At 37.4% G+C, this 24,854-nt stretch overlaps 2 protein-coding genes across 4 annotated transcripts; both read right to left on the bottom strand.

The window, feature by feature from the left end:
• Positions 1-14,663: 14,663 nt before the first annotated feature.
• On the bottom strand, positions 14,664-16,042 carry LOC107824943 (dirigent protein 16-like). The gene is made up of 2 exons (XM_016651764.2): positions 15,541-16,042; positions 14,664-15,079 (listed from the first exon to the last, which is right to left on the bottom strand). Exons 1-2 carry the CDS (start codon positions 15,989-15,991, stop codon positions 14,784-14,786), a joined length of 747 nt encoding a protein of 248 aa, XP_016507250.1. The 5' UTR covers positions 15,992-16,042; the 3' UTR covers positions 14,664-14,783.
• Positions 16,043-17,227: 1,185 nt separating this feature from the next.
• LOC107824941 (uncharacterized) lies at positions 17,228-23,944 on the bottom strand. 3 transcript variants are annotated; one of them, XM_016651763.2, is made up of 13 exons: positions 23,820-23,944; positions 22,898-23,135; positions 22,098-22,174; positions 21,159-21,318; positions 20,927-20,951; positions 20,500-20,589; positions 20,094-20,265; positions 19,936-20,009; positions 19,585-19,654; positions 18,773-18,844; positions 18,421-18,554; positions 18,261-18,334; positions 17,228-17,669 (listed from the first exon to the last, which is right to left on the bottom strand). In XM_016651763.2, exons 2-13 carry the CDS (start codon positions 23,100-23,102, stop codon positions 17,578-17,580), a joined length of 1,245 nt encoding a protein of 414 aa, XP_016507249.1. In that variant the 5' UTR covers positions 23,103-23,135; positions 23,820-23,944; the 3' UTR covers positions 17,228-17,577. The 3 variants fall into 3 exon arrangements, with proteins under 3 accessions (XP_016507249.1, XP_075113136.1, XP_016507244.1); XM_075257035.1 differs by lacking the exon at positions 23,820-23,944 and adding an exon at positions 23,260-23,749; XM_016651758.2 differs by lacking the exon at positions 23,820-23,944 and adding an exon at positions 23,271-23,748.
• Between the last annotated feature and the right edge of the window lie 910 nt (positions 23,945-24,854).

Genomic DNA, 24,854 nt, shown 5'->3' with positions numbered 1-24,854 from the left:
CTTATTGCAATTACAAATCTACCCCCGAATGCAATGCCATTTACCAAATTACCCCCATCAGCTCTAAACACTCAATTAATCATAACTTGACCAAAATATGATCAAGATGACCAACTTCTCAACAATCTTCAACAACAATTATATGAACGCGATGAACAACACAACTCAAAATTAATGGAATAAATTAACCATATCGGGAACCAATCCTGGTTAATTTAGGCCATGAATGTATGAGCAAGAACACAACAATACGAACAACAAAACACATGATTCAAACTAAATTAACAAATCAAAGACAAACATAAACTCACATTAAATCACTGGATTTAAACATGAACTTCAAACAAAGATGAACATGAACTAAATCTATTTTTAACAACAAACATGACGGACTCACATGACTCAAACAACATTAATAATTTCTGGAAAATACATAACAACATGAAACAAATTGAAGAACTAACCAATTAAATTTCAATTTGAATCTAACAAACATTAAACTAACAAATATTCACTTAAACAACAATACAAACATGAAATAAACATGAAAAATAACTAATTAATCTTTCATTTGAAATCTGAAAAATTAATTTAACAAACAACACATGAACATGAACTAAAAATTAATTCAAACGATAAACAAAACAAACATTTGCCGATTTTAGATTCGAAAATATCAAAGCAAAATACGGACAAAATAAAACTCAAAAACTACTAACCGGATCGAAATGAAATATGTACGGACTGTTTTGACGAACCTCGAATGGGAATGAATCTGTCCGGATTCGACGACGAACTCAACGACGAACTCACCTTCCTTGTAAACTTTGACGAACTCAAAACGACGCTCGACGACCTCAACTAAAACTCAAACGAGCAGCTCGTCTGAAGATACAGCAGCTGGAACGAAGGAGATGTGATGAACGGAAGCAGCTGGAACGAAAGAGAAGTGATGAACGGAAGCAGCTGGTTCGTTTGCGAAGAAAATGAAGGCAGAAGAAGCAACGATGGAGACTGGCCATGGTTGTTCGATGAGGCAGCAGCTGGACGGCGAGGTTGAAACAGAAGTAGCAGCAGCCGGAAGTGAAGAAGAAGGTGGAACGGGAAGCAGCAGCAGCACGTTTGGACGCCATGGACGTGAAGCAGAAGCAGCAGCTCGGAGAAAGCTTCCATAGCGACGCTCAAGCTGAAGAAGACGAAGAAGAACAGCAGCAGCTGAGGCTCAAGCTGAAGAAGACGAAGAAGAACAGAAGCAGCTGGTCGACGCTCATCCATGGCGGAATGGGCTAGACGACGAGGGCAGTGACGGGGGGTCCGGCGGTTCAGGCGTCCATGGTCGTTTGTTTAGGGTGGTGTTGACGACGGACAACGACGACGAGGGAGGGGACTGTTTGGTCGAAGGACTGGACGACGCCATGGGAGGCAGCCATGGTTATCTTGGGTTGAAGGTTTTGGAGAAGAAGGAGATGGAGGGGGGAGGCGGATGTTAGTGTTAGGGTTTTTTTGTTTTGTTATTTTTGTTTTGTTTTTGTGTTTAGACCAAAAAATGAAGAAAGGGGTTGGGTATTGGGTTAATGGGGCGGACCGGGTCGACCCGGTCTGAAGTGGACTGGGTCATGGAGAAGATTGGGCAATTTTTTGGGCCTTTGGCTTACAATTGAAGTAGTGACCCAATCCGATTTTCTTTTGTATTTTTGTTCTCTTTTCTTCTTTTATTTTCTAAAACTAAATTATAAAAGTACTTAAATTATTATTAAGAACTAAATTAAGTTATAAAAGCGCGAATTAACTCCCAATAACAATTAACGCACAATTAAGTAGTAATTAAGCATAAAATTGTTCATTTGGACATTAAATGCTAAAAATGCAAAAGATGCTATTTTTTGTAATTTTTTAATTTTTTGTAAAACTAATTTAGTTACTAACACTTGTAGAATGAAATCCTACATGCAAAATGCGACATATTTTTATATTTTTTATTAATTTAACAAATAAGCAAGCACATACAAATACAAATAATTATCCAAAAATATCACAAAATCTCACAAAATTGCACACCAAGGAAAATCATTTTATTTTGCAGTTTTTGGGAGTATTTCTCATATAGGGCAAAAATCACGTGCTTACAGCTGCCCCTCTTTGCCCGAAGACACGAAGGGTTTTCGCGCAAAGATAAAGCGAGCGATTTTTGCTCATCCGAGTACTCCGTGTGAAGCATTTTTTGAAAAAGATTTAATCGAACCTTTGCTTCAAAGGTTTCCTACATATCCCTGGCTAAAGGGGAATCAGGTTAATGTAGTTCGGGAAATTTTGGTAGCTGGGACTACCATGGGACTGCAATGTTACTGTTGTTGCATACTGTTATTACTGCTTACCGATCTCATTGTTACACCGTGCTTAAAAAGAAAACAAGAAGCTAGGCTAGACTAAAATTTGTTCTTGTTGCCTTGCTTTCTTGTCGGCTTGTGTTTCCTCCGGTGCTTTTCTTCCGATGCTTTTCTTCCTTTTGACCCATGCACTTGAGTTTGTGCTGGGACCTCTTGTTGCAACCTTTTGCTTCCCGGTGCTGGGGATTTTTACTGTTTCCTGTTGGGGATTCCTGCTGTAACCCTCTGTTTTATTGTCCTCTGACTTGATCTTGAAACGTATGCCTCTGTTGTATGGGCGGGCTCCCAACTTCAATACTTGAAAATTAATGCTGAATGTATTCCTCTGTTATCTGGGCGGGCTCCCAACTTCAATACTCGAAATATAAAGACTGAAATGTATGCCTCTGTTATCTGGGCGGGCTCCCAACTTCAATGCTTGAAATATAAAGACTGAAATGTATGCCTCTGTTATCTGGGCGGGCTCCCAATTTCAATACTTGAAATGAAAAGACTGAATGTATGCCTCTGTTATTATGGGCGGGCTCCCGATTTCAACACTTGAAATGAAAAGACTGAATGTATGCCTCTGTTATCTGGGCGGGCTCCCAATTGTCTTCTGACTTGATCTTGAAACGTATGCCTCTGTTTTATAGGCGGGCACCCAACTTTAATACTTGAAAATTAACGCTGAATGTATTCCTCTGTTATCTGGGCGGGCTCCCAACTTCAACGCTTGAAATGTAAAGACTGAATGTATGCCTCTGTTATCTGGGCGGGCTCCCAACTTCAACACTTGAAAGTAAAGACTGAATGTATTCCTCTGTTATTATGGGCGGGCTCCCAACTTCAACTCTGGAAATATAAAGACTGAATGTATTCCTCTGTTATTATGGGCGGGCTCCCAACTTCAACTCTGGAAATATAAAGACTGAATGTATTCCTCTGTTATTATGGGCGGGCTCCCAACTTCAACTCTTGAAAATAAAGACTGAATGCATTCCTCTCGTTATTCAGGTGGGCGCCTGGTTTGAAATTTAAAGACTGAAAAGTATTCCACTCGTTATACAGGTGGGCGCCTGGTTGTAAAGATATGAAAAATGATATGCCCGTATTATACTGGTGGGTGACCTCGAACAGAAATGAAAAGACAGAAATGTATTCCCGCATTATACTGGTGGGTGACCCAGAACTTGAAATGAAAAAAAAACTGAATGTATGCCTCTGTTATTATGGGCGGGCTCCCAACTTTAACACTTGAAAGTAGTACTAAAATGTATTCCTCTGTTATATGGGCGGGCTCCCAACTTCAACATTCCTTAAAGTATAACATTCTGTTGGCATTATTCTTTCCTGCCTCCTCAGTCCTTTTTCCTCTTACTTGAATCATCTCCCTTCAGACTTCTTTCCTCAAAATTAGTGTTTCATTCCTCCGAAAATTGCTCGGGATATCACTTTATCCAGACCTGCGTTGCGTTCCATCCTTCCCCAAGTGGGTACTTGATTTTGAGAAAATTTTCGCGATAAGAAAATTTTCTGCCCCGGTTTGATGATCTTCTTTATGGCATGTCCTTCCGCCATCTGTAACATTTCTTTTCCCTGCTTCAAATCAAAGAAAGATTTTGTTAGTTAAAAAACATGGTGGGTGGTCGTGCCACTCCTGCTGGGGATGTTTGTTTGTTCGGTTTTTTTTTTTTTTTTTTGCTCGGTGTTCCAGTATACTATCAGAACTTGCTGGGGATGGTACTATTTATTGGGGGATGATATTACTGCTGGGGATCACGTCCCTGCTGGTGATCACATTCCCGTTGGGGGTGGTTTTCCCCCTCTTCTTTCCTTGCTCCGCATTGTCCGACCTTTTTGGAATTTGGTCGATGATCGGCCAAGGATGCTCTTGCATCTCGACCCCTTTTTCATTATACCCCCTTGACATTTAGACCAACTCATCATTCGGTCTTGCAACAAATGTCTTTTCCGTTTCATTGCCTTATCTTTGGCATGTCCTGTTCGTCTTTTGCTTCGCAGCATTTTGGCAATTAGTAGTAAGCTCTGAAAAACAAAATCCTTCTAAAAACAAACTACTGGAGAAAAACACTTTAATCCCAAAAAATGAAAAGTGATGACTTTGAAAGGATAAAAGAAAAAGTCTTTCTGAATAAATGTTGGGGAAAGAAAAAGAAAAGAACTTATCTGAATGGTACAATCAATCCCAATGATCATGTCATGCATTTCCGGATTAACCAACTCAGCCTATTTATATCAATCAATTTTTCTGACGGCCTTACTTTGCGGGGGATGCGCAGAAGCCTAACTTTCGCTGGATGTGGATCATTTTTGCCAATCTTGTCTTGCTAGCCCCCTTTATATCCTTGTCGCCTCATAGTGCCCTTCGAGGGGTTGTCACTGATGAGACTCTCTCATTTCTCTCAATTCTCGTCGCCTTCTGGTGCCGATGTGACTCTTTGCTGGGGATTCTTTAGGTTATCAATTCGTTGCCGACTTTCTCTGCTTTTATTTGCCTGACTTGGCTTTCCTCGGATTCTGATCGGGAGGTCTTTTTTGGACATCAACATGGGTTTTTTGTTTATGGATAAAAGAAAAAGAGGGCATCAAAAAGGGTTCAAAATAATTCTGATGGGTAAAAACCATTACAACTCTTGGAATCGAACTTCTTTCCCAACATTACAAACATAACTTCTGCCCCAGTTTCTCGCTTGGGGATTCTTATTTTTTGGTTACACTATGACCGAGCCGTGAGGCGCCTACGTATCCTTCTTTGAGGAATCAGGTCAAACGTAGTTCACAACTCTTTTTTTTTCTTTTTTTTCTCTTTTTTGTGACTTTTCTTTTGTTTTTATTATCATTATATTTTTCTTCTCTTTTTTCTTATTTTCATTACTGATTCCAAAAGAGGGGTATGAAAGAATAAATAAGGCTCAAAAGGGGAAGCAAAGGTTAAAATGTTTGGATAGAAGAAAAAATTGCCTCCGTCATTTCATTCTCCGATAAATGCCAAGTATAAACAAACAAACAACAATTAATAGCCATGTCGATGCATCTTCCCTCGACATCTGTCTGACATAAAGCACAACTGGATAACATCTTGGTCACAATAGACGGCCACTGCCAATTCGGGACAAATTTGCCATTTTGCTTTGGCCTGATGTGGGAGGATCCGTTTCAACACTTGTTGTCCCTCTTCAAATTTCCTGATATCGTCTGCATCCCCTAAATTGACGTCTTATGCGTCATTTAAGTTGGGCTTGGATTTCTCTTCCAACTAGCTTAACTCTCTGTTTGTCTCTTTGAAGGCTTTATTATCATCGTATCCCGATTCGTCATCGTGATTGACCTTTTGTATAATCAGTTCGGAATCAGATTGATTTTTAGACTAAGTTGAAGATCCGTTATGCATGCCACGTCATTGGAATCAGTATAAAGAGCATTGTTTAGAAAGAGAAAAGGAAGAAAACAAACTTAAAAACAAAATAAGAAGAGAAAAGCTTTCGCTTTATAAAAGTAAAGGATAACAGAGTTTCACACTAAAACAAAACTGGATTACAACTCTGCAATAATCCAAAACAAGAAAGAAAAATCAGAGCCCACTACCAAGACTCCCTTCGGATAGGAAGAGGAGTAGCCATCCAATGGTCGAGCATGCTTTTGGGTCAGAAGCATCGGCCGGGATCATCATTACCGTTTGCGAGGGATGCTTAAACTCCTTGTGCCCTAGTTCGATCATGTGGATCTCATGGTGCACTAGTAGTGGACTCTAATTAATGTTTGGCGGCTCTAGGACCTGAACCTCGATCCTATTTGTGTCAATAAGCTCTTGCACGACATTCTTCAACTTCCAACATCTCTCAGTATCGTGTCCGGGAGCCCCCGAACAATATTCAAAACTTGCTGAAGGGTCAAGATTTTCAGGAAAAGGATTTGGTAATTTGGGCTCAATAGGATTCAATAGGCCTAACTGCCTCAATTTGTGGAACACGGTAGTATAGGATTCTCCTAGCGGAGTATATTTCTGCTTCCTCTCATTCTTAAAAGCTTGATTCCCCCGGAAACCTGACCCTGGAGGATTTCTATAGGCCCTCGGAAGTGGATATATGTTTGGTGGAGGTGGGTATGTATTTTGGGGAGCCGGCGCACGCCATTGTGCGTGTGCTGGAGAGTGGGTATAGGTTTGTGCATGATGAACGGAAAAATGGGGATCTGGCAGTGAGTAATAATGTCGTGGAGGGCTATATGGAGTGCGGGGGTAATTTTGGTGGTAGGGTCGTGGTTGGCTATAGTAGGGTGACGGGCTTCTAGATCCGAACCAGGCTCCAGACTCAACAGTCATGACATCTTCTTTCTTCTCCTTCCCCAGTACACCCTCAGTGCCGCTCTGGATGGCCTGAGTGGTTGCTTTAATTGCCGAATAGCTCAGGATTTTGTTGGACCTGAGTCCCTCTTTGATCATACCGCCCATTTTTACTACTTCATTGAAAGATTTACCAACTGTCGTCACTAGATGACCAAAGTAAGTTGGCTCCAAGGTTTGTAAGAAGTAGTCCACCATCTCTCCCTCTCTCATAGGAGGATCGACTCTGGCTGCTTGCTCTCTCCAGCGGAACCCGAACTCGCGAAAACTTTCCCCGGGCTTCTTCCCGGTCCTCAACAACGTGAGACGGTCAGGGACTATCTCGAGATTGTATTGGAAATGACCTGCGAAAGCCTGCGCCAGATCATCCCAAGTGTACCATCTGCTGGAATCCTGCCTGGTATACCATTCTAATGCCGATCCGCTCAGACTTTGGCCGAAATAAGCTATCAGCAGCTCATCCTTGCAGCCTGCCCCTCTCATTTTGCTACAGAATCCCCGCAAATGCGCCATGGGATCACCGTGCCCTTCATATAGATCAAACTTAGGCATCTTGAACCCAGCCGGGAGTTGGACATCGGGGAAAGGGCATAGATCTTTGTAGGCCATGCTGACCTGGTTGCCCAATCCGTGCAGGTTCCTGAAGGACTGCTCCAGGCTTTTGAATTTCCTCAATACCTCATCTTGTTCTGGGGCTTTAACCGGCTTTTCAATTTCTGACGGTGCCTCCAAATGTGGATTGTAGGCATGTGGTTCGGGGGCATGGAATGTAGGCTCAGGGGGATAGTATTGCGTATTGGGAGCCTGAAGCAATGGCTCGCTGTTTGATCTTTGCAGGGTGGCTGATGTGGGTCCCATAAAAGTGGGAACATTTGGTATTGGGAGAGGTTGATGGGGTGGTGGAGCTTGGGAATCATGGGGGCTTCTCTCCTGAAGACAACAGTGATTCGGGAGGCTAGTTGAGGGGCCAGAGTGAGGGTATTCCGGCATATGCCCTAGTGGCTCAGGGGTCTTTTGTGCTTTGGCTAGAGCTAGCTGCATTGCATTCATCTCTAATCCCATCCTTTCTATTTTTTCCATCGCTTCTTTTAACAACTGGCTCATCGGCCTTTCTTCCTCGGTACTATTCTCTGAAGTAGTCATGCTTGTTGCTATCGGTCCTTTGGATCTAGTTTGGTAAGGGTGTGTTGCCATAATTCTTTAACAACTAACTATCTGGATGTCGGAAAACAACAAACTTGTTAGCGTTAGAGTTTAACAGATTTGATAACAACACATTGAGGATGCAATGCTCCTAGGCAGTTAACCATTTCTAACATGCTTTGCTTCGAACAACATGCGACATCCCGACTTGCTTATTTGCCCCTTCAAAGTACTTTGGGAACCCCTGTATTTTATCCTATTTTGTATTTTCTTTTTCTTTATTAATGGCGGTCGAATCTTATGTGGATTGCCTACGTATCACGTCCCCGCGTGAATCAGACCTTGCGTAGTTCGGACCAAATGAAAGGTAAAAGCAATGGAACATTTTCTTTATCAGTTTTCATAATAAAACAAATTGGGTTTTAAGGGTTTGAAAGATGACCAACAAACTTAAAAATCAAACAACCCATATATTCTAGTCAAAATATCTACAAACTCAAAAACAAACGGCCAGTTCATTTTCCCGTTTGACAAATGTAACCAAATGGTTATTTTTTGCCAATGTGGCCCCTTCCAAATTTCACATGAGTTTGAGGACGGGAGGATTATTTTATGACACCTTACAAACTTGTCCATTCTTTTACGAAAATAGCCTTTCGACAACTAAAAGATACTCTAAGGCTATTTTGGCAAAAACGGTTTAAGACCCTGCCGAAGCTGGTTCGGCTTATTTTGATTGAAAACCCAAACGGTATTCACCTGACCGCTGACTCTTTGTTTTTTTTCCTTCAAAATTATAAAAAAAACTAGTGTTGCAAACACGGCCCTTCAGCGTCTCGGGGACGAAGATTTTTAAGGCTGTGTGAGTCAACTGGACCAAATCTTAAAAGATGACCCGAAGGTGGCTGTTTATGCAAAGTCAGCCTTCCGGCGTCCCTTTTGGGAACATTCGGCTATTTATGACACAACAGCATCACCCGACCTATTTATGACTCTTTTTATCGTTTTTCAAATTAGAAAAGTCAATATTGCAAACACGGCCTTTCAACGTGTCGGGGACGAAGATTTTTAAGGCTGTGTGGGTCAACTGGACCAAATCTTAAAAATGACCCAAAGGCGGCTGTTTATGCAAAGTCAGCCTTCCGGCGTCCCTTTCGGGAACATTCGGCTATGTCTTGATAAAACAGCGTCGCCCTACTTCTTTATGACAGAATTAAAATTTTGACATTTTTTATTTTTTTTATTATTTATTTGTTTTTGGCTTTTTAGCAAAAGGTGGGGTTAGACCCGATGAGGGTTGCCTACGTATCTCACATCCGGTGAGAATCAAACCCGCGTAGTTCGGGCAATCCCGAATAAAGTAAATAAACTAACCCCTTTTTTAATTTTATTTTTGAAGGAAAGACTTATAAAGAAGAAAGAAAATATTTTTGGAATTTTACTTTTAATGAAAGATATGCTTACGAAAATATTTTTTGAATTTTGAATTTTCTTTTCAATAGAAAAGAAAAAGGAAAATATTTTCGGATTTTTTATTATATATACTTTTTATTGTTTTTTTTTATAATTAAAAAAAAACTTTCTAAAGAAGTCAACAATGGAAAATATTTTTGGATTTTTTTTTTGAAAATTGGGGGCATAAAGAAACTTTTCTAGCCTTTTGGCAAGACAAATATTTTTTGCAACTAATAAAGATATAGATATATATTTTTGAAATAAAGAAAAAATTTTGGACTTATATATATATATTTGTTACAAATAATGAATGACTCTTTTTATATTTTTTTTTATTTTTTTGCATTTTCATAAACAAATAAATAACAAAAGAAATATTTTTTAAAAAAATAAGACTCTTTTTCATTTTCATTTTTATGGCAAGACAAACTATATATTTTTTCTATTTTTTTTTTTTGAAAAACAAAACAGAACAACGACTTTTTTTTTCACTTTTAATAAAACAAACTAATAAGACATTTTTTCATTTTCTTAAAATTTCGGCGGAGTTTTGACAGTATTTGGGCATTTGTTTTTTTTTTCAAAAATAAACAATCAATTCCCTAACCGCTATTTCTTTTTTTCAGTTTCAAAATATTATTCCTGATATTCACAAGTCAGTCAACACACAAGTCCGAATCAAATTAATGCGCAAGTAGTAACAAGTAAGATGCATCAGGATGGTCATTTTCATTTTTCGGTACACCTGTCCTAGACAGACCCAACCCCTGTGTTGAGCCTCCAAAGTCAAATGCACGTGATGCAAACAAACGTTCCTACTAGGGATCCGGCATGAGGCTTTGTTATACTAAGTTTAAAAACCTAAATGTTTGTTCTAGACCTGGCTTACCCGAGCGGACAGCTCGAGCCGAGGAGGAGGCGGCAGTCCGGGAATACAGAAGCTTCACCGGCTTTGCGACTTATCCAAACCTCGTTCTAAATTGGGACTTGACACTATACAGAAAAGAAGTCGTACGAAGTACACCCTTCTTCATGATTCAGAAGACTCAGAGAGAAAATGGGTTTCGACACAGTTTATATACAGTTCACATAATATCAAAGCGGTAAAAGCAACATTTAGCACATTAGGCTCAAAACATGTAAAAATCAGATAAAGCCAAATATAACAATTTATCTAAGCTCGAATTTCTAACCCTGAACCAGTGGTTCTGGGTTATCTTCCCCAGCAGAGTCGCCAGAGCTGTCACACCTCCTTTTTCCGTACCCGTGAGGGTACAAGGGAGTTTTTTCCAATTAAAGGACAATCGAAACGGGATTGGTTTATTTATTTCAGAATCGCCACTTGGGATATTTAGGGTGTCCCAAGTCACCAATTTTAACCCCGAATCGAGGAAAAGAATGACTCCATATTACAGTCTGCGTACCAGAAATCCGGATAAGGAATTCTGTTAACCCGGGAGAAGGTGTTAGGCATCCGAGTTCCGTGGTTCTAGCACGGTCGCTCAACTGTTATATTCGGCTTGATTATCTGATTTTATACAAATATGAACTTATGTGCAAATTTTAACTTTTTACCGCTTTTATTATATTTTTTAAAGGAATGTGAACATCGTTTAAAACATGTCTTTGGATTGCGTCACATGAAATGCACCCGCGATCCAGAACATATTTTTATTCAATGTTTTAGGATTTGGATTTGGGTCGCATGAAATGCACACCCAAGTTTGAGAAGGTAAGATTATTAAAATACGCGCCTAAAGCGATTAGCGTATTATTATTTCTGGGTAAGGCCGTGGAACTTTGCTAAACTGCCGATCCCGAGTTCTAAGTAATTAAAGCATACATTTTTGTGAGGGCCCGCCAATCTGTGCATTTTATTTGGCGAGGCTCGTCTCATTTTATTTAAAAGGATAAACCTAAAGTGACTACATTTCTTCTACTAAGTTTGTCTCTAAAAATAAAAGAAAATTTCTTAATTAATTACATGCTGAAAACGTAACTTATCAGTTATTAAGTTACGACTAATGTGAACGGAAAATTGCGATCGCATTTGTACAAGGAAAAACTGCTTTCATTCTACATTCTATTATTTACTAATGCTAGAACATGAGATAGATACACAATAATATCAAAACAGATTACTTATTCTCTGATTAATTTAAACTAACATTATTAGATGAAGAAATTATACATATGCAACCTCATTACTCATTAATCATTCAACTACATCTTTATACAAAGAAAGAAAATTATATTCAACCACAAATCTAAACAGGAGGAATTCAACAGGAACAAAGCCTGATTAATATTTCATTTTTTGCTTCAAGCCGAGATTGTACAAATGTGTACCTGGAAATGGCAATACAAGAAGAAATGAAGTAGGAGTCAGCAACAATAATACCACAGCAACAGCAGATTCAGCAACACCGCAAAACCAGCAACAACCAGTAGAATAACCCAGTAACAGATTGAAAACCCAGCAATGCCAAAGTACAATCGTAGTCAAAGCAGAAAAGAGAAAAGATACAAGATGCAGTAGTTTCTGATTTTTGAATAACACTCGAGAAAAGCAAACGGAAATTATTCGAGTGAAGTTCAAGTTGTGTTTTTCTTTTACTCTCTAACACTCTTGAAATTTTCCAGAATGTATTACTCTCAAAAATATTCTCCCAATAATAATCTCTAAATCCTCTCAATAATGTTCAAGTGTGTCCGCTCTCAAGTGTAAAAATCTCTCAATAATCTCCACCCTTTTCCTCTCAATGTTCAAGTCCTCCAAAATGTGTCAAATGACCATATATATATAGCAAGACCTTGTCTTGAATTCCCAACCCCAAATTATTCCCCCAATGGCATGCTTTGTCCCCACTATTAAATGTCTTCTTTATTTTAAACCTTGTCTCTCATGCCTACATTAAATAAATACAAGATTCCTCTCCATTATGTTTTGTCTTGTCCCCCATTATATTAAACAAGTACATCAAAAACCCTATCCCATTATATTTGTCCCCCATGCTTAACATAAAGAATCAAAATAATGTTCAATTACCAAACTACCCCTCCGACCTTATTACAATTACAAATCTACCCCCGAATGCAATGCCATTTACCAAATTACCCCCATCAGCTCTAAACACTCAATTAATCATAACTTGACCAAAATATGATCAAGATGACCAACTTCTCAACAATTTTCAACAACAATTATATGAACGCGATGAACAACACAACTCAAAATTAATGGAATGAATTAACCATATCGGGAACCAATCCTGGTTAATTTAGACCATGAATGTATGAGCAAGAACACAACAATACGAACAACAAAACACATGATTCAAACTAAATTAACAAATCAAAGACAAACATAAACTCACATTAAATCACTGGATTTAAACATGAACTTCAAACAAAGATGAACATGAACTAAATCTATTTTTAACAACAAACATGACGGACTCACATGACTCAAACAACATTAATAATTTCTGGAAAATACATAACAACATGAAACAAATTGAAGAACTAACCAATTAAATTTCAATTTGAATCTAACAAACATTAAACTAACAAATATTCACTTAAACAACAATACAAACATGAAATAAACATGAAAAATAACTAATTAATCTTTCATTTGAAATCTGAAAAATTAATTTAACAAACAACACATGAACATGAACTAAAAATTAATTCAAACGATAAACAAAACAAACATTTGCCGATTTTAGATTCGAAAATATCAAAGCAAAATACGGACAAAATAAAACTCAAAAACTACTAACCGGATCGAAATGAAATATGTACGGACTGTTTTGACGAACCTCGAATGGGAATGAATCTGTCCGGATTCGACGACAAACTCAACGACGAACTCATCCTTGTAAACTTTGACGAACTCAAAACGACGCTCGACGACCTCGACTAAAACTCAAGCGAGCAGCTTGTCTGAAGATACAGCAGCTGGAACAAAGGAGAGGTGATGAACGGAAGCAGCTGGAACGAAAGAGAAGTGATGAACGGAAGCAGCTGGTTCGTTTGCGAAGAAAATGAAGGCAGAAGAAGCAACGATGGAGACTGGCCATGGTTGTTCGATGAGGCAGCAGCTGGACGGCGAGGTTGAAACAGAAGTAGCAGCAGCCGGAAGTGAAGAAGAAGGTGGAACGGGAAGCAGCAGCAGCACGTTTGGACGCCATGGACGTGAAGCAGAAGCAGCAGCTCGGAGACAGCTTCCATGGCGACGCTCAAGCTGAAGAAGACGAAGAAGAACAACAGCAGCTGAGGCTCAAGCTGAAGAAGACGAAGAAGAACAGAAGCAGCTGGTCGACGCTCATCCATGGCGGAATGGGCTGGACGACGAGGGCAGTGACGGGGGGTCCGGCGGTTCAGGCGTCCATGGTCGTTTGTTTAGGGTGGTGTTGACGACGGACAACGACGACGAGGGAGGGGACTGTTTGGTCGAAGGACTGGACGACGCCATGGGAGGCAGCCATGGTTATCTTGGGTTGAAGGTTTTGGAGAAGAAGGAGATGGAGGGGGGGAGGCGGATGTTAGTGTTAGGGTTTTTTTTGTTTTGTTATTTTTGTTTTGTTTTTGTGTTTAGACCAAAAAATGAAGAAAGGGGTTGGTTATTGGGTTAATGGGGCGGACCGGGTCGACCCGGTCTGAAGTGAACTGGGTCATGGAGAAGATTGGACAATATTTTGGGCCTTTGGCTTACAATTGAAGAAGTGACCCAATCTGATTTTCTTTTGTATTTTTGTTCTCTTTTCTTCTTTTATTTTCTAAAACTAAATTATAAAAGTACTTAAATTATTATTAAGAACTAAATTAAGTTATAAAAGCGCGAATTAACTCCCAATAACAATTAACGCACAATTAAGTAGTAATTAAGCATAAAATTGTTCATTTGGACATTAAATGTTAAAAATGCAAAAGATACCTATTTTTTGTAATTTTTTAATTTTTTGTAAAACTAATTTAGTTACTAACACTTGTAGAATGAAATCCTACATGCAAAATGCGACATATTTTTATATTTTTTATTAATTTAACAAATAAGCAAGCACATACAAATACAAATAATTATCCAAAAATATCACAAAATCTCATAAAATTGCACACCAAGGAAAATCATTTTATTTTGCAGTTTTTGGGAGTATTTCTCATATAGGGCAAAAATCACGTGCTTACAGCAAGTATGCGTACAGTAGACCCTTGTGGTCTGACCCTTCCCCGAACCCCACGAATAGTGGGAGCATAATGCACCGGGCTGTCCATAGTAATATACTTCAAAGGTAGAAGCGTACAATACCATTCAGAGAGGATATTAATGAACACCAAAAGATATCAGTTCATATTAACTGTCACAATAAAGCAGATATGAAACACAAACCAAATTAAAACAAATTCTTGCCTTTTCCCTTCTAAGTAATACACACAGAATTAAACTTTCAATAAGTAAGATGAACAATGATCCTCAACAATGTCTCAGCACCATCAGTAACATGTTGACCAGCAGGTATAAGTGAACGAACTTCAGCAAATCCACATGCATTCTTGAATTTACCAGTTCCTCCTGTAACTGAAAGCCTTGACATTGTACTTCCAATTCTAAATACTCCAAAAAAGTTAAGACTATCACCATATTCCCCTCCTTCAAACATAGCTGTAAATGCCATCATTTGAGCACTTCCATCTGCTGAACTTGCTACATATACTCCTTGTGCTTTTCCAAGATTTTGGGTACCTATAAAAATGTTAAAATCACTCAATATTATCTCATAAAGGAGCATTTAGAAGGGGAGCCTTAGAGCAACGGTAAAGTTGTCTTCGTGTGACCTATAGGTCACGAGGCTGCCTACATCACACCCCTTGGATGCTGCCCTTTCTCGGGCCGTGCGTAAATGCGAGATGCTTCGCACACCGGCTTGTCCTGCCCTAAAGGAGCATTTGCACAAATGACCTTTCTTGACGCCACTATTTAAGATGTGCTCGGTTAGCTCAGTGGGCTAAATTTGTCTATAAGAACGAAAAATTCATCCAACTAGTTTTAAAGGCGAAATATAGTCCATTGGGCTAACAAGGACAAAATTTAAATAGTGCCCTCAAACAAGGCCATGCAGTGCAAATAAAGTGACACATAAAAGGAATTAATGTTTAAACGCTGAAAGTATAAAGGAAAGGTAAAAAATTATGTGTCAATAGTACCTAATTCAGGGGATGTAGTCAAGAAGTCATCGATAACAGTGATCGTTCCGAAGCCAAGTCCTAAGCCATCAGGGCCTAATTGAGTATTCACGGTTTGTGCATTGTTGTTATTTCCACCAGCAAATATTGTACCTGCTAATCCTGTCCCTAATGGAACACCATTGATATTGAATGTTGGCATAGCACCATTAGCATTAGGAATTGCTATGCCATCTTCTGGAGGTTGAAAACCAAGTGGTGTAGCAAATGGAACTTGTCCACTATAAATATTGCCTAATAAACCAGTTATTGGCCGAGCTGTTGGATTATTTCCTCCTAGAATATCATGCATGTATAATTCCAAGATTGGTTCTTGTGGTGTTGCAGTATCAATTGCAACTACAAATGCTGCAAATTTGATGGCTAAAAATAGAATTGTAAGAAAAAAGGAGGATGGTGATTGCTTGAACATTTTTAGAACTTGCTATTTTTGTTTTCTTGTTGGTTTTGGATTGAAATGTTTTCTTTGATTGAATAATATTGAAATGAGCATAAGGTTAGTTGTTTATATAGAGATGTGATTGTATGGAAATAGGTGGATTTGTTGGAGTTTACTTAGTGTGGCAAGTACAACAGAACCTTACAAAATTTTGACAGGAAAGTCAAGCCAATAATAAGATTATTTGGACAGTATTTGCAATAATAAAAATATTTAACAAGTGGTCACATCTCTTCTTTTGAAAAAAAAAAAACAATCTTATTTTTTTCTATTATATTAGAGATTAAGTAAGGAGGAGGAAAAGTAAGATCGAGAATTAGACACGCACACATCTATTGTATGAGAGACTTCCACTGATACCACTAGACTGTAAATTTTAGTTATCGTATCTCTCTTTATCCTAAAATTCGTCAATATTTCATTATATAACACATGTTAATTAGTCCCTATAGTTTCTAATTTGATTATGTACATATCTCTATAGAAAAGTGAAATTAATTGTAAAGGGTCCAATACAATGATATATAGTAGCCAACTTGTAAACCTACTCATCTTATTTCTCACTTTGGTATTTCTTAATTTTCATTTCTTCTTTCTGTTTCCCAAATTATCATCAGTTAATTGGATGCTATTATTACTCCCTTCTAAGAACGTCACTATATATATATATATACTTGGGAAATCAAACCTTTTTTTCTCTTTTACTGTGAAATTTTCTAAAATAATTTTTTGATTTAATTAATCATAAGTATATAATAAACGTGAATTGACAATTCTTTCCACCAACTATTATTGCACTTAAATTGATCCAACTTAAACCATATTTGATTAATTTGAACTAAATAAAATTCTATAAGGGGTACAGGTGAAATGAGTAAAATTTCTCAATTAAGCTCATGAGCTTTCCATGTTCTTGTCTTCCTATTTATCTCTAAAACACTTTGACCATTGTCCTACCAACAATAACTATATGGTGATCTAACTTTGAAATGACATGCAATGTGAATTAGTCGAGATTAAGTTTTAGTCATGTTAGTATGTGTATTTTAAACCTAACGATCGTAAGGAATCTTGAAGTTTTGTTAAAAATTATATTCTAATGGATATAGACAGGATTAAATGAAGCGACATGAACAATGAAAATTTATATAGCCGACCGGCCCAACCCAACTTGAAGCTTTCTAAACCAACCACTTGCAGCAAGATTGAAACCACAAAAAAGAATAGGGGGATTTTATTCTTCAACTTCCCCATGGTAATAAGAATCTACAAGGCCTAAAAAGCCACAGCTAGCTTAAATTTTAGACATGAGCACCTTAGAACAATGAAGAAAAGAATAGAGACATAAAAATACATCTAAAAGAAGACAGACACATGATACAGAATAAGTGGAAAAATGGGTAAATGAAGGGTGATAATTGGTTCTGTAAATTTATTTGTAACACAAAATAGCCATTTATAACCCACTTATCAACCATTGAATTCATGTAAATTTTGTCATTCATTGGTTGCTCATTTTACCACCTTTTGGCTATAACACACTTATCCATCAGCAAAATTCACACTGAAGTTGAGTTGTCCATTTCCTGTTCTGGCTCTTCATTATCCATCACTTTGGTCTGTCTTACTGCTGGCAATATCAATTTCCACACTACATTCAAGAGAGGTGAAGAATATTAGAGATATACATGAATTGCACATACTTTTTTCGGATTAATTTCACGGATGGTAATCCAACTTTCGTTTTTGCACCAAAGTTTTAAAACTAATTTTTGTAACGAAAAGAATAACTCAATCATGCATACAAATCATCTCATAAAATTTGAAAAAAAAAATACAAGAGTACGCTAAATCCGGTCCTGAAAACACCAGTGTCTTGCCACTTCAACCACTCACCTTATAATATGGAGTTGGTGCCACGCGGATATTATGTAAAGTGAGTTGTTGATTTGATTATTTTATACATGTGACAGCCTACCTATGTTTTTGGGACCCGACTTAGCATTTGGCATTTTTCAATTTCTGCAATCTATATGCATCATTGAAGGGGAGCTTTGGCGTAACCGATAAAGTTATTATCATGTGACCTGGAGGTCACGGGTTTGAGCCGTGGAAACAGCTTCTTGCAGAAGTGGCTGCGGTCAATAGACCCTTGTGGTTCAGTCCTTCCCCAGACCCCACGCATAGCGGAAGTTTAATGCACCGGACCCTTTAAAAATGAGAAGAGGATACATTAACTTACAATAGATTGTAGCAGCAAACCACTCATTGACTATTTTCACCCATGTACTAGCCCAGCCAACATCAATACTCCATCTATTAAAACAAGAAAATGAATCAAAGTAATGTTGCTAGTACAAATTCAATAATATGTGTTGGTGGGAGAATATTAATGTACTTACTTTCTTGGCAAGCCATCTAGATTCCAACTGATGAATAGCATAGCAAAATACATTGCTCCTAAGGAAAACACTAGATGGAAGAATCCATACTTATAGGGAATGTCATCTTCCGATTGACCTTTATCCTTTCGAAACTATAACACAAGCAAAAAAAATGTAGTCAGATAATTTGGGATTTTGCGTGTTCTGCCCATCTGTTAGGGGCTAATGATTCTATTTTCAATTTTTGAAGCTGCTTCAGTTTTTTTATCTATCTGAGTCAATCATATTACATTGGCTTTTGCAGCCTAGTCTTGAGTTATAAGAGTTCCACATTGGGTATAAAAGGACATCTGAAGGGGGTACAAGTTACCTGAAATGTCTGTGAATCAATGCCAGTTGAGAATGTTGCCATGACGATGGCGCATATACCAATCAAGAAACCCTATAATTAACAGGGAAAAGAACAATGATGAACTAGTCAAACATGTGCAATAAGAGATATAGAGCCGATTAAACACATTATCTCTGTCCTCAATGAGAAATGGAATGATGCGCGGTTGTGCAAACATTAATAGCCTCAAATACATGACTTAATCTTGACTAGGAGGTCTACCAATTATGTAGTGTAGTGGATTCTTCTTTGCCGATAAGTACTGATTCGTTGGGTAGATTATGTCGTCATGAAGCTAAAATATATGATTATGAATGTCTGCAATTGTTATAATATGTTTACTATATATTCTCTTGGTTTTCAAAGGTTTATATATAGTGTTTCATGGCAATCAAACATTTATAGTGTCACTTATACTTACTACAGCGGATAAGGCCCATTCCTTTCTACATTCTAGTCGGCAACTATATATATCTAGCTTCAGTTCTCATTCAGAAATTTCAGCATTCATGCTAGCCTTTTTCTATCTATTGACTATTGGCGGTGATAGCATTCTGCAGGAATGTCGAAGGTCTATGGACGACATTTAAAGATGCATTTCATGAACAAAACTATGATAGACTTGAAGAACAAAAACTATGCCCGTCTTCGGTATCCTCTTAAAATTGCCTTGTCACTGCTAAGTATCACTAGCAAAGCTACTGATGTTGACGATATTAACATGCATAAATTTAGATGAAGAAGTTTGATAAGCATGACTAGAAGTAAGTAAAAGAAGAAAAGACGCTTACAATTACAGTAGTCCAACCACCATTCCCACTGTTTTGTTGCTGAGGGCTGCATTTTAGAGTGGCAGGCTCACTGTAAACAAAGTGTAATCAAATTAGGCTTCATCACATTAGTGACAACCAAAAAGCTACACTATTAAGGGGCAAGAATTGTAAGTTATCGTTTTAAACATGCACTCGCTCGTACTATCAAATATGATGATCAATCATCAAACACTAAAGCGTATCTCAAAAATATTATTCAAACGAATAAGGAAGTGGGAAACTCGAATGGCCCTGGCAAAAGTATTATATTTTGTTCATTGATTTTACATTAAGATCAGAGGTGAACAAGTTAAGCACAATGTTTCTGACCTTCGAATAGCACTCCAACAGAGAAAGACAACATAAGAAGCCATAATCCCTGAAGATAAGAGTCCTCTATTTACCTGTAAAAAAAGAAGGAAAAACAGGTATTAATAACACATGAAGTCATGATTTTCAATGGAAACTAGTTTGTTATAAAAGCGTACCTTAGAGTGTAAGGATACAGCCATCATTACTACCAGCAAGATCGCAGTCCAGGAGATGAAGAATATGTTCAAACTGCATGATGTTTTGGACGCATAAAGGACATACATCACCAGAATTCCACAAATGGACGCGATGTAACATATTGTCGACATGAATAAGCCAAGAGAGCAGCTGCTACGACAAAAATGATATAATGTAAGAAGACCATATTAAAGAGTAAGGCCTCGAGATGATGAGACATATAGTACTTTTTATACTATTTAATGGTTCCACTTGCGAAAACTGATAGAAACAACCATAGATGAGTCAAATGGTCTTAGAAACCAGAATCTTAGAAACATACTGTAGCAATGGTATAACAGGAGTTTCAAAAGATGCCTTTTTCGTATTAAAGTGTAACCACACCTTTGTTTCTTTCTCTCGTCAGGCATCCAATAGTTATTCCACCATGTAATGAACTCGATCACGCTTATCAGCTGGAGGGCGAGAAAAACCCTGCAAATACATAACAAAAACCAGTATTGAACTTTAAACTGCTATGGCCATTGCAGGTCCATAAACAGAATATAAGATTATTATCAATGTTATTTACATATAAGGAAATTTGAAAACTTTGAGCCACTATTTTTGACCCTACTAGTGGTTGTCACCTTCAACTATCTAGTTCAAACTCTATAGGAAGGAAAGTTTTTTTTGTTGCTCCTTTATACGAAATGCCACGTGTGAAAATGAACTTAAGAAAATTTCAGTCCTACACTTGCTTCATGGACTGCAACTAGTTATGTGACTATCTATGTTAGAAGAGAAGTAAAACGACAGATGTGAATATTACCCTGCACCAACTCGAGCGAATTCACCTGCATGAAAGAGAGCAATTTCCGTTTACATTTTGTATTTAATGAGTGGATAAATATAAACGGGCATTCTATAGAGAAAAATTAATAAGATGAAAGTTGAATCTTATAATGGAAAATTTTGCATGAAGCTAAATGAAATGCTGTGATCGGAAAGCTTAAGCATTCACTTTGAGATTTTCTTATTGCATTTATCCTCAAGAGACTCACCATATAACTGGATGTAATCTGAGGGGATAAAAAATGGAATCACCATAACAGTTATCAGCATAACAAACTTCAAAATCCACAATCCAGAGTGCCATCCGTTGCGAACTTCACACAATTTGCTTGTGAAACATGTTGTAAGAAACATTACTAAAAAGAAAATCTAACAATGTATGTCAAGGATGCATGAACAAAAGAATTCTGTCAAACTAAGATGCAGGGGCGTATGCAGAATTCTTTTTAAGCGGTGTCAAAATTTAGAGAGGCGTACAAATGAAAAAATTACTTTAATAAAATCATACTTTAGAAAAACACAATTCAAATATAGTAATACAGTTCTCCCCCACGAACTTTTATTTTTATAAAATGTACTCATAATAGACTCAGTACAAATATAACCAAAAATATCTATATAAGGCAGCAAACATTTACTCAGTAGGACGCTGCTTCTTTCAAAAAAAATTCAGAAGAATACCAAAATATTACGAAAAAAGTTGTTAAAACTGTGGGCAGTCGAACGCTTGACCACAAACAGAAACTGGATTACTTCACCAACGGACCAATATAGTTGTTAACTCAAGTTGTGCCATTTATTTATTTAGACTATATTTTCTTTTTCAGATTATTTACATATATATTAATAAATAAAAATTTCCGGCCAAGCGGTGTCGGATGACACCACTTGGCTCAACGTGCCTCCGCCCCTGTCTGATCACATGCAACTTTACCAATTATGCCAAGGCTCCCCTTCTATACAGAAAAACATGCTCCATTCCGGGACTTCTTTACTATTAAATCATATATAAGTATTAAAAGACTTTCTGAAATCAAATTGAAGATATACCAATGCGAGCAATCAGACCGTATGCTGCCTACAGAGGCATAGCATTTTGTTTTTAATTAAAGGAGAGAAGTCATTATCATTTTTAAGCAAAAGGATACGAAGCAACCTAAACTCACACGAAGAACCCCCATTGTATGAGAACATTCACTTCCCCCAATTCCACATGATTTTGAATCTGTATAAAAAGGGGGAAACAGGAATCAGAGTCCATGTTAGAGTTACCAGAAGAAGTTAAATGGTAATTTAGCTAACAAGATGAGTATGAGAAGTATATCATATAGTTTCAAGTGGCATATATTGCGAAAGCATTGAAAACAGTTGTAGAGAAAGCAAAAGTTTAAGCCATATGCAAGAAGGAAATGTGCATAAGGCCTAATTGAAAATGAAATGAGTTATTGATTGTGTCATAAAAGACCCTTTTATGGCCATGCCTCGATCGTCCTCCAGAGGCAACATTTGGTCATGGTTTGAGACAAGAATAGAACTCTATATAATCGAATCTCGTAGTGTTCCTTATGTAGCTCAGTGGTAGAGCGGTCGGCTGTTAACCGAGTAGGCTATTTCATTTTCGTAGCATGCAACATTCTGTAGTAGCTATGGAAGCAGAATGTTTTGCCACAAACATTGCTAGCTAATGCACTTGAAGGGGAGCATCAACTGGTAAAATTGCTGCCATGTGACCAGGAGGTCACGGGTTTGAATCGTAGAAATAGCCTCTTGCAGAAATGCAGGGTAAGGCTGCGTACAGTAGACCCTTGTGGTCGGCCCTTCCCTGGACCCCGCGCAAAGCGGAAGCCTAGTCACTAGGCTGCCCTATTGCTAGCTAATGCACTTGATCCTATATTTGACAGAAAGATTGCAATGTCAACAATGTAGAACAGTAAGAATTTCGACTTACGTTGAAGCAGAGGAAGAGCCCTTTCTCCATAATCACGTACGAACCAAGCTATAAGATTTGTTATCAAGAATATAATTCCATAGGAATAACGAGCTCGCAATGAACTCTTGCTTTTAATAGAACATTCCATACTCTTCTGTTGTAATATCCCAGAAATTTCACTCCATTGATCTACCTCATTGCCATCTATTTTGTCCTCTAACATCTTGCCTCAACCTTCAATTCAGTGGCACTATTCCTGTTAGAGGTAAAGCCAAAATCATTGAGTAAGCACTTCTTATACTACACAAAAGTATCACATTGTATTTCTAAAAATTGGATAGCTTGCACAGCATAGAACAACATCATAGGCAAACACTCACAAATTGCTTACATTGCTGGTCTCAAGCCCGGATAAAGCAAGCCGGAGGGTTGTGGCAGGCTGACAGTCTTCGTAAAACTAGCCAATTTATGATAAATAATCACACACACAAAAAATAAAAAACACAATTTCTAGGTAAAACCATTAAATTTTCTCTATCTGATTACCAACTAGTAACTACCAAGAAAATTAGCCTTTTGGATTTCACACCAAAGATATAGAATAAAGCATGTATATAACTATTTCGGCTTTGGGGTAAGCATTAAGTAAGACAATAATAGAATTGCTTAAAATTGCAGTATAGTCAAAATGCACCTTCACTTCTTCCAATAGAAGCAAGTAATGGTTAAACTATTGTAAGCTTGTTTAAACCATAAGTAAGCCTATATATTGGCGGCTAAAATAGGGATAATCTCAGTGTATATGGAATGAAAAAAGCAACTTAAGAACAAGTATAAAAGAGAATTCTTAGATTATACGAAACATTTACTTCAGACAATAGCCAGCATTTCAAGAATGTTGTTAGTGAATGAAGTGTCAAAGCATAAAGTAAATACTAACCTTTTCTTCTCTAGAAGCAGGAGCGGGCCGGGAGGGGTGAGTTGAGACTTTCACACTCTAAATCATGTGAGAGAGGTGAGGCTCTTTATAATTTTATATTAAAAATTGATACAGAGAATGATTGTTTTCAATTTTTAAAGATGAGAGATTGTATTAAATAATTCACGCATGAATAACAACTACGTACTAACTTTTCACATGCAGAGTACCCTGACGAGAACTATAGGAGCGAATACGTGTTGGAAATATATATGTATATTACTAACAATGTTGCAGTGTAAAAATAATTCATGTCATTTTTACATACCATGTTACTTATCTCCTTTCTCGTTAATGTTCTTTCAATGGGGAAAGCACTTTTAACCATCCGCTTGGTCCTTATCCGTATAATTTTTTTTTTCCGCTAAAAAAAAAAATGCCATAACTTTTGTGCAACTATAAAACTTTTCATTATAGATAAAATGAGAAGTTCAATTTAAATTATTCATAAAAAATCATTCTTTTAAAAACAAATTAAAAAAATATGGTCACATCAATGAGATGAGTACATTAGCAGTGTGCATATATAATTTATAGACTAAAAAATTTGGGACAGACCCGCAAGAGTAACGCCTCATAATCCTCGCATATATATAGTTGTCAAAGTCATGGTTCACGCCTTCACGAACATTCTTTAGTAAAGGATGCCATTTCACACGCCTTAGCAAAAATAATTTTATGCTAGTAAATAATGAAGTACTATTCTTTTATTTATATAATTCTAACAATAGCGTCAATATGAGCTCCTGAGACTCCTATATAGTCCTATTGTACCTTTATATTGTACCTTCTCACACCCCTTGTTATGTGACCCCCAAAAAAAACACCCATGCATATATTTTTTTTAAGAATGATTGGTTTCAGAAACAGATGCAAGGTTCTAGCTAGGTTGATATGTAAAACAGTTAAAAAAAGTTATTATTGAGCTAATGATATATATGCTATGTCTAATTTGACAACGTTTACGTTAATTTTTCTTATTCAAGTATAATTGAA

The sequence above is a fragment of the Nicotiana tabacum genome, chromosome 7 (genome assembly GCF_000715075.1).
Source record: "Nicotiana tabacum cultivar K326 chromosome 7, ASM71507v2, whole genome shotgun sequence".
Lineage (NCBI taxonomy): Eukaryota > Viridiplantae > Streptophyta > Magnoliopsida > Solanales > Solanaceae > Nicotiana > Nicotiana tabacum.
The sequence above is the reverse complement of the archived record's forward strand: the minus strand, read 5'-3'. Positions and strand labels throughout refer to the sequence as shown.

What these genes read in the sequence shown, in the direction of transcription:
- LOC107824943 (XM_016651764.2), bottom strand. Translation starts at nt 15,991, where the DNA reads ATGTTCAAGCAATCACCATCCTCCTTTTTTCTTACAATTCTATTTTTA. An exon ending in GACTACATCCCCTGAATTAG is followed by an intron (nt 15,080 to 15,540) that starts GTACTATTGACA and finishes ACATTTTTATAG; the next exon opens with GTACCCAAAATCTTGGAAAA.
- LOC107824941 (XM_016651763.2), bottom strand. Translation starts at nt 23,102, where the DNA reads ATGTTAGAGGACAAAATAGATGGCAATGAGGTAGATCAATGGAGTGAA. An exon ending in AGATTACATCCAGTTATATG is followed by an intron (nt 20,952 to 21,158) that starts GTGAGTCTCTTG and finishes TCTTTCATGCAG; the next exon opens with GTGAATTCGCTCGAGTTGGT. An exon ending in GTGGTTGGACTACTGTAATT is followed by an intron (nt 18,845 to 19,584) that starts GTAAGCGTCTTT and finishes TGTTAATTATAG; the next exon opens with GGTTTCTTGATTGGTATATG.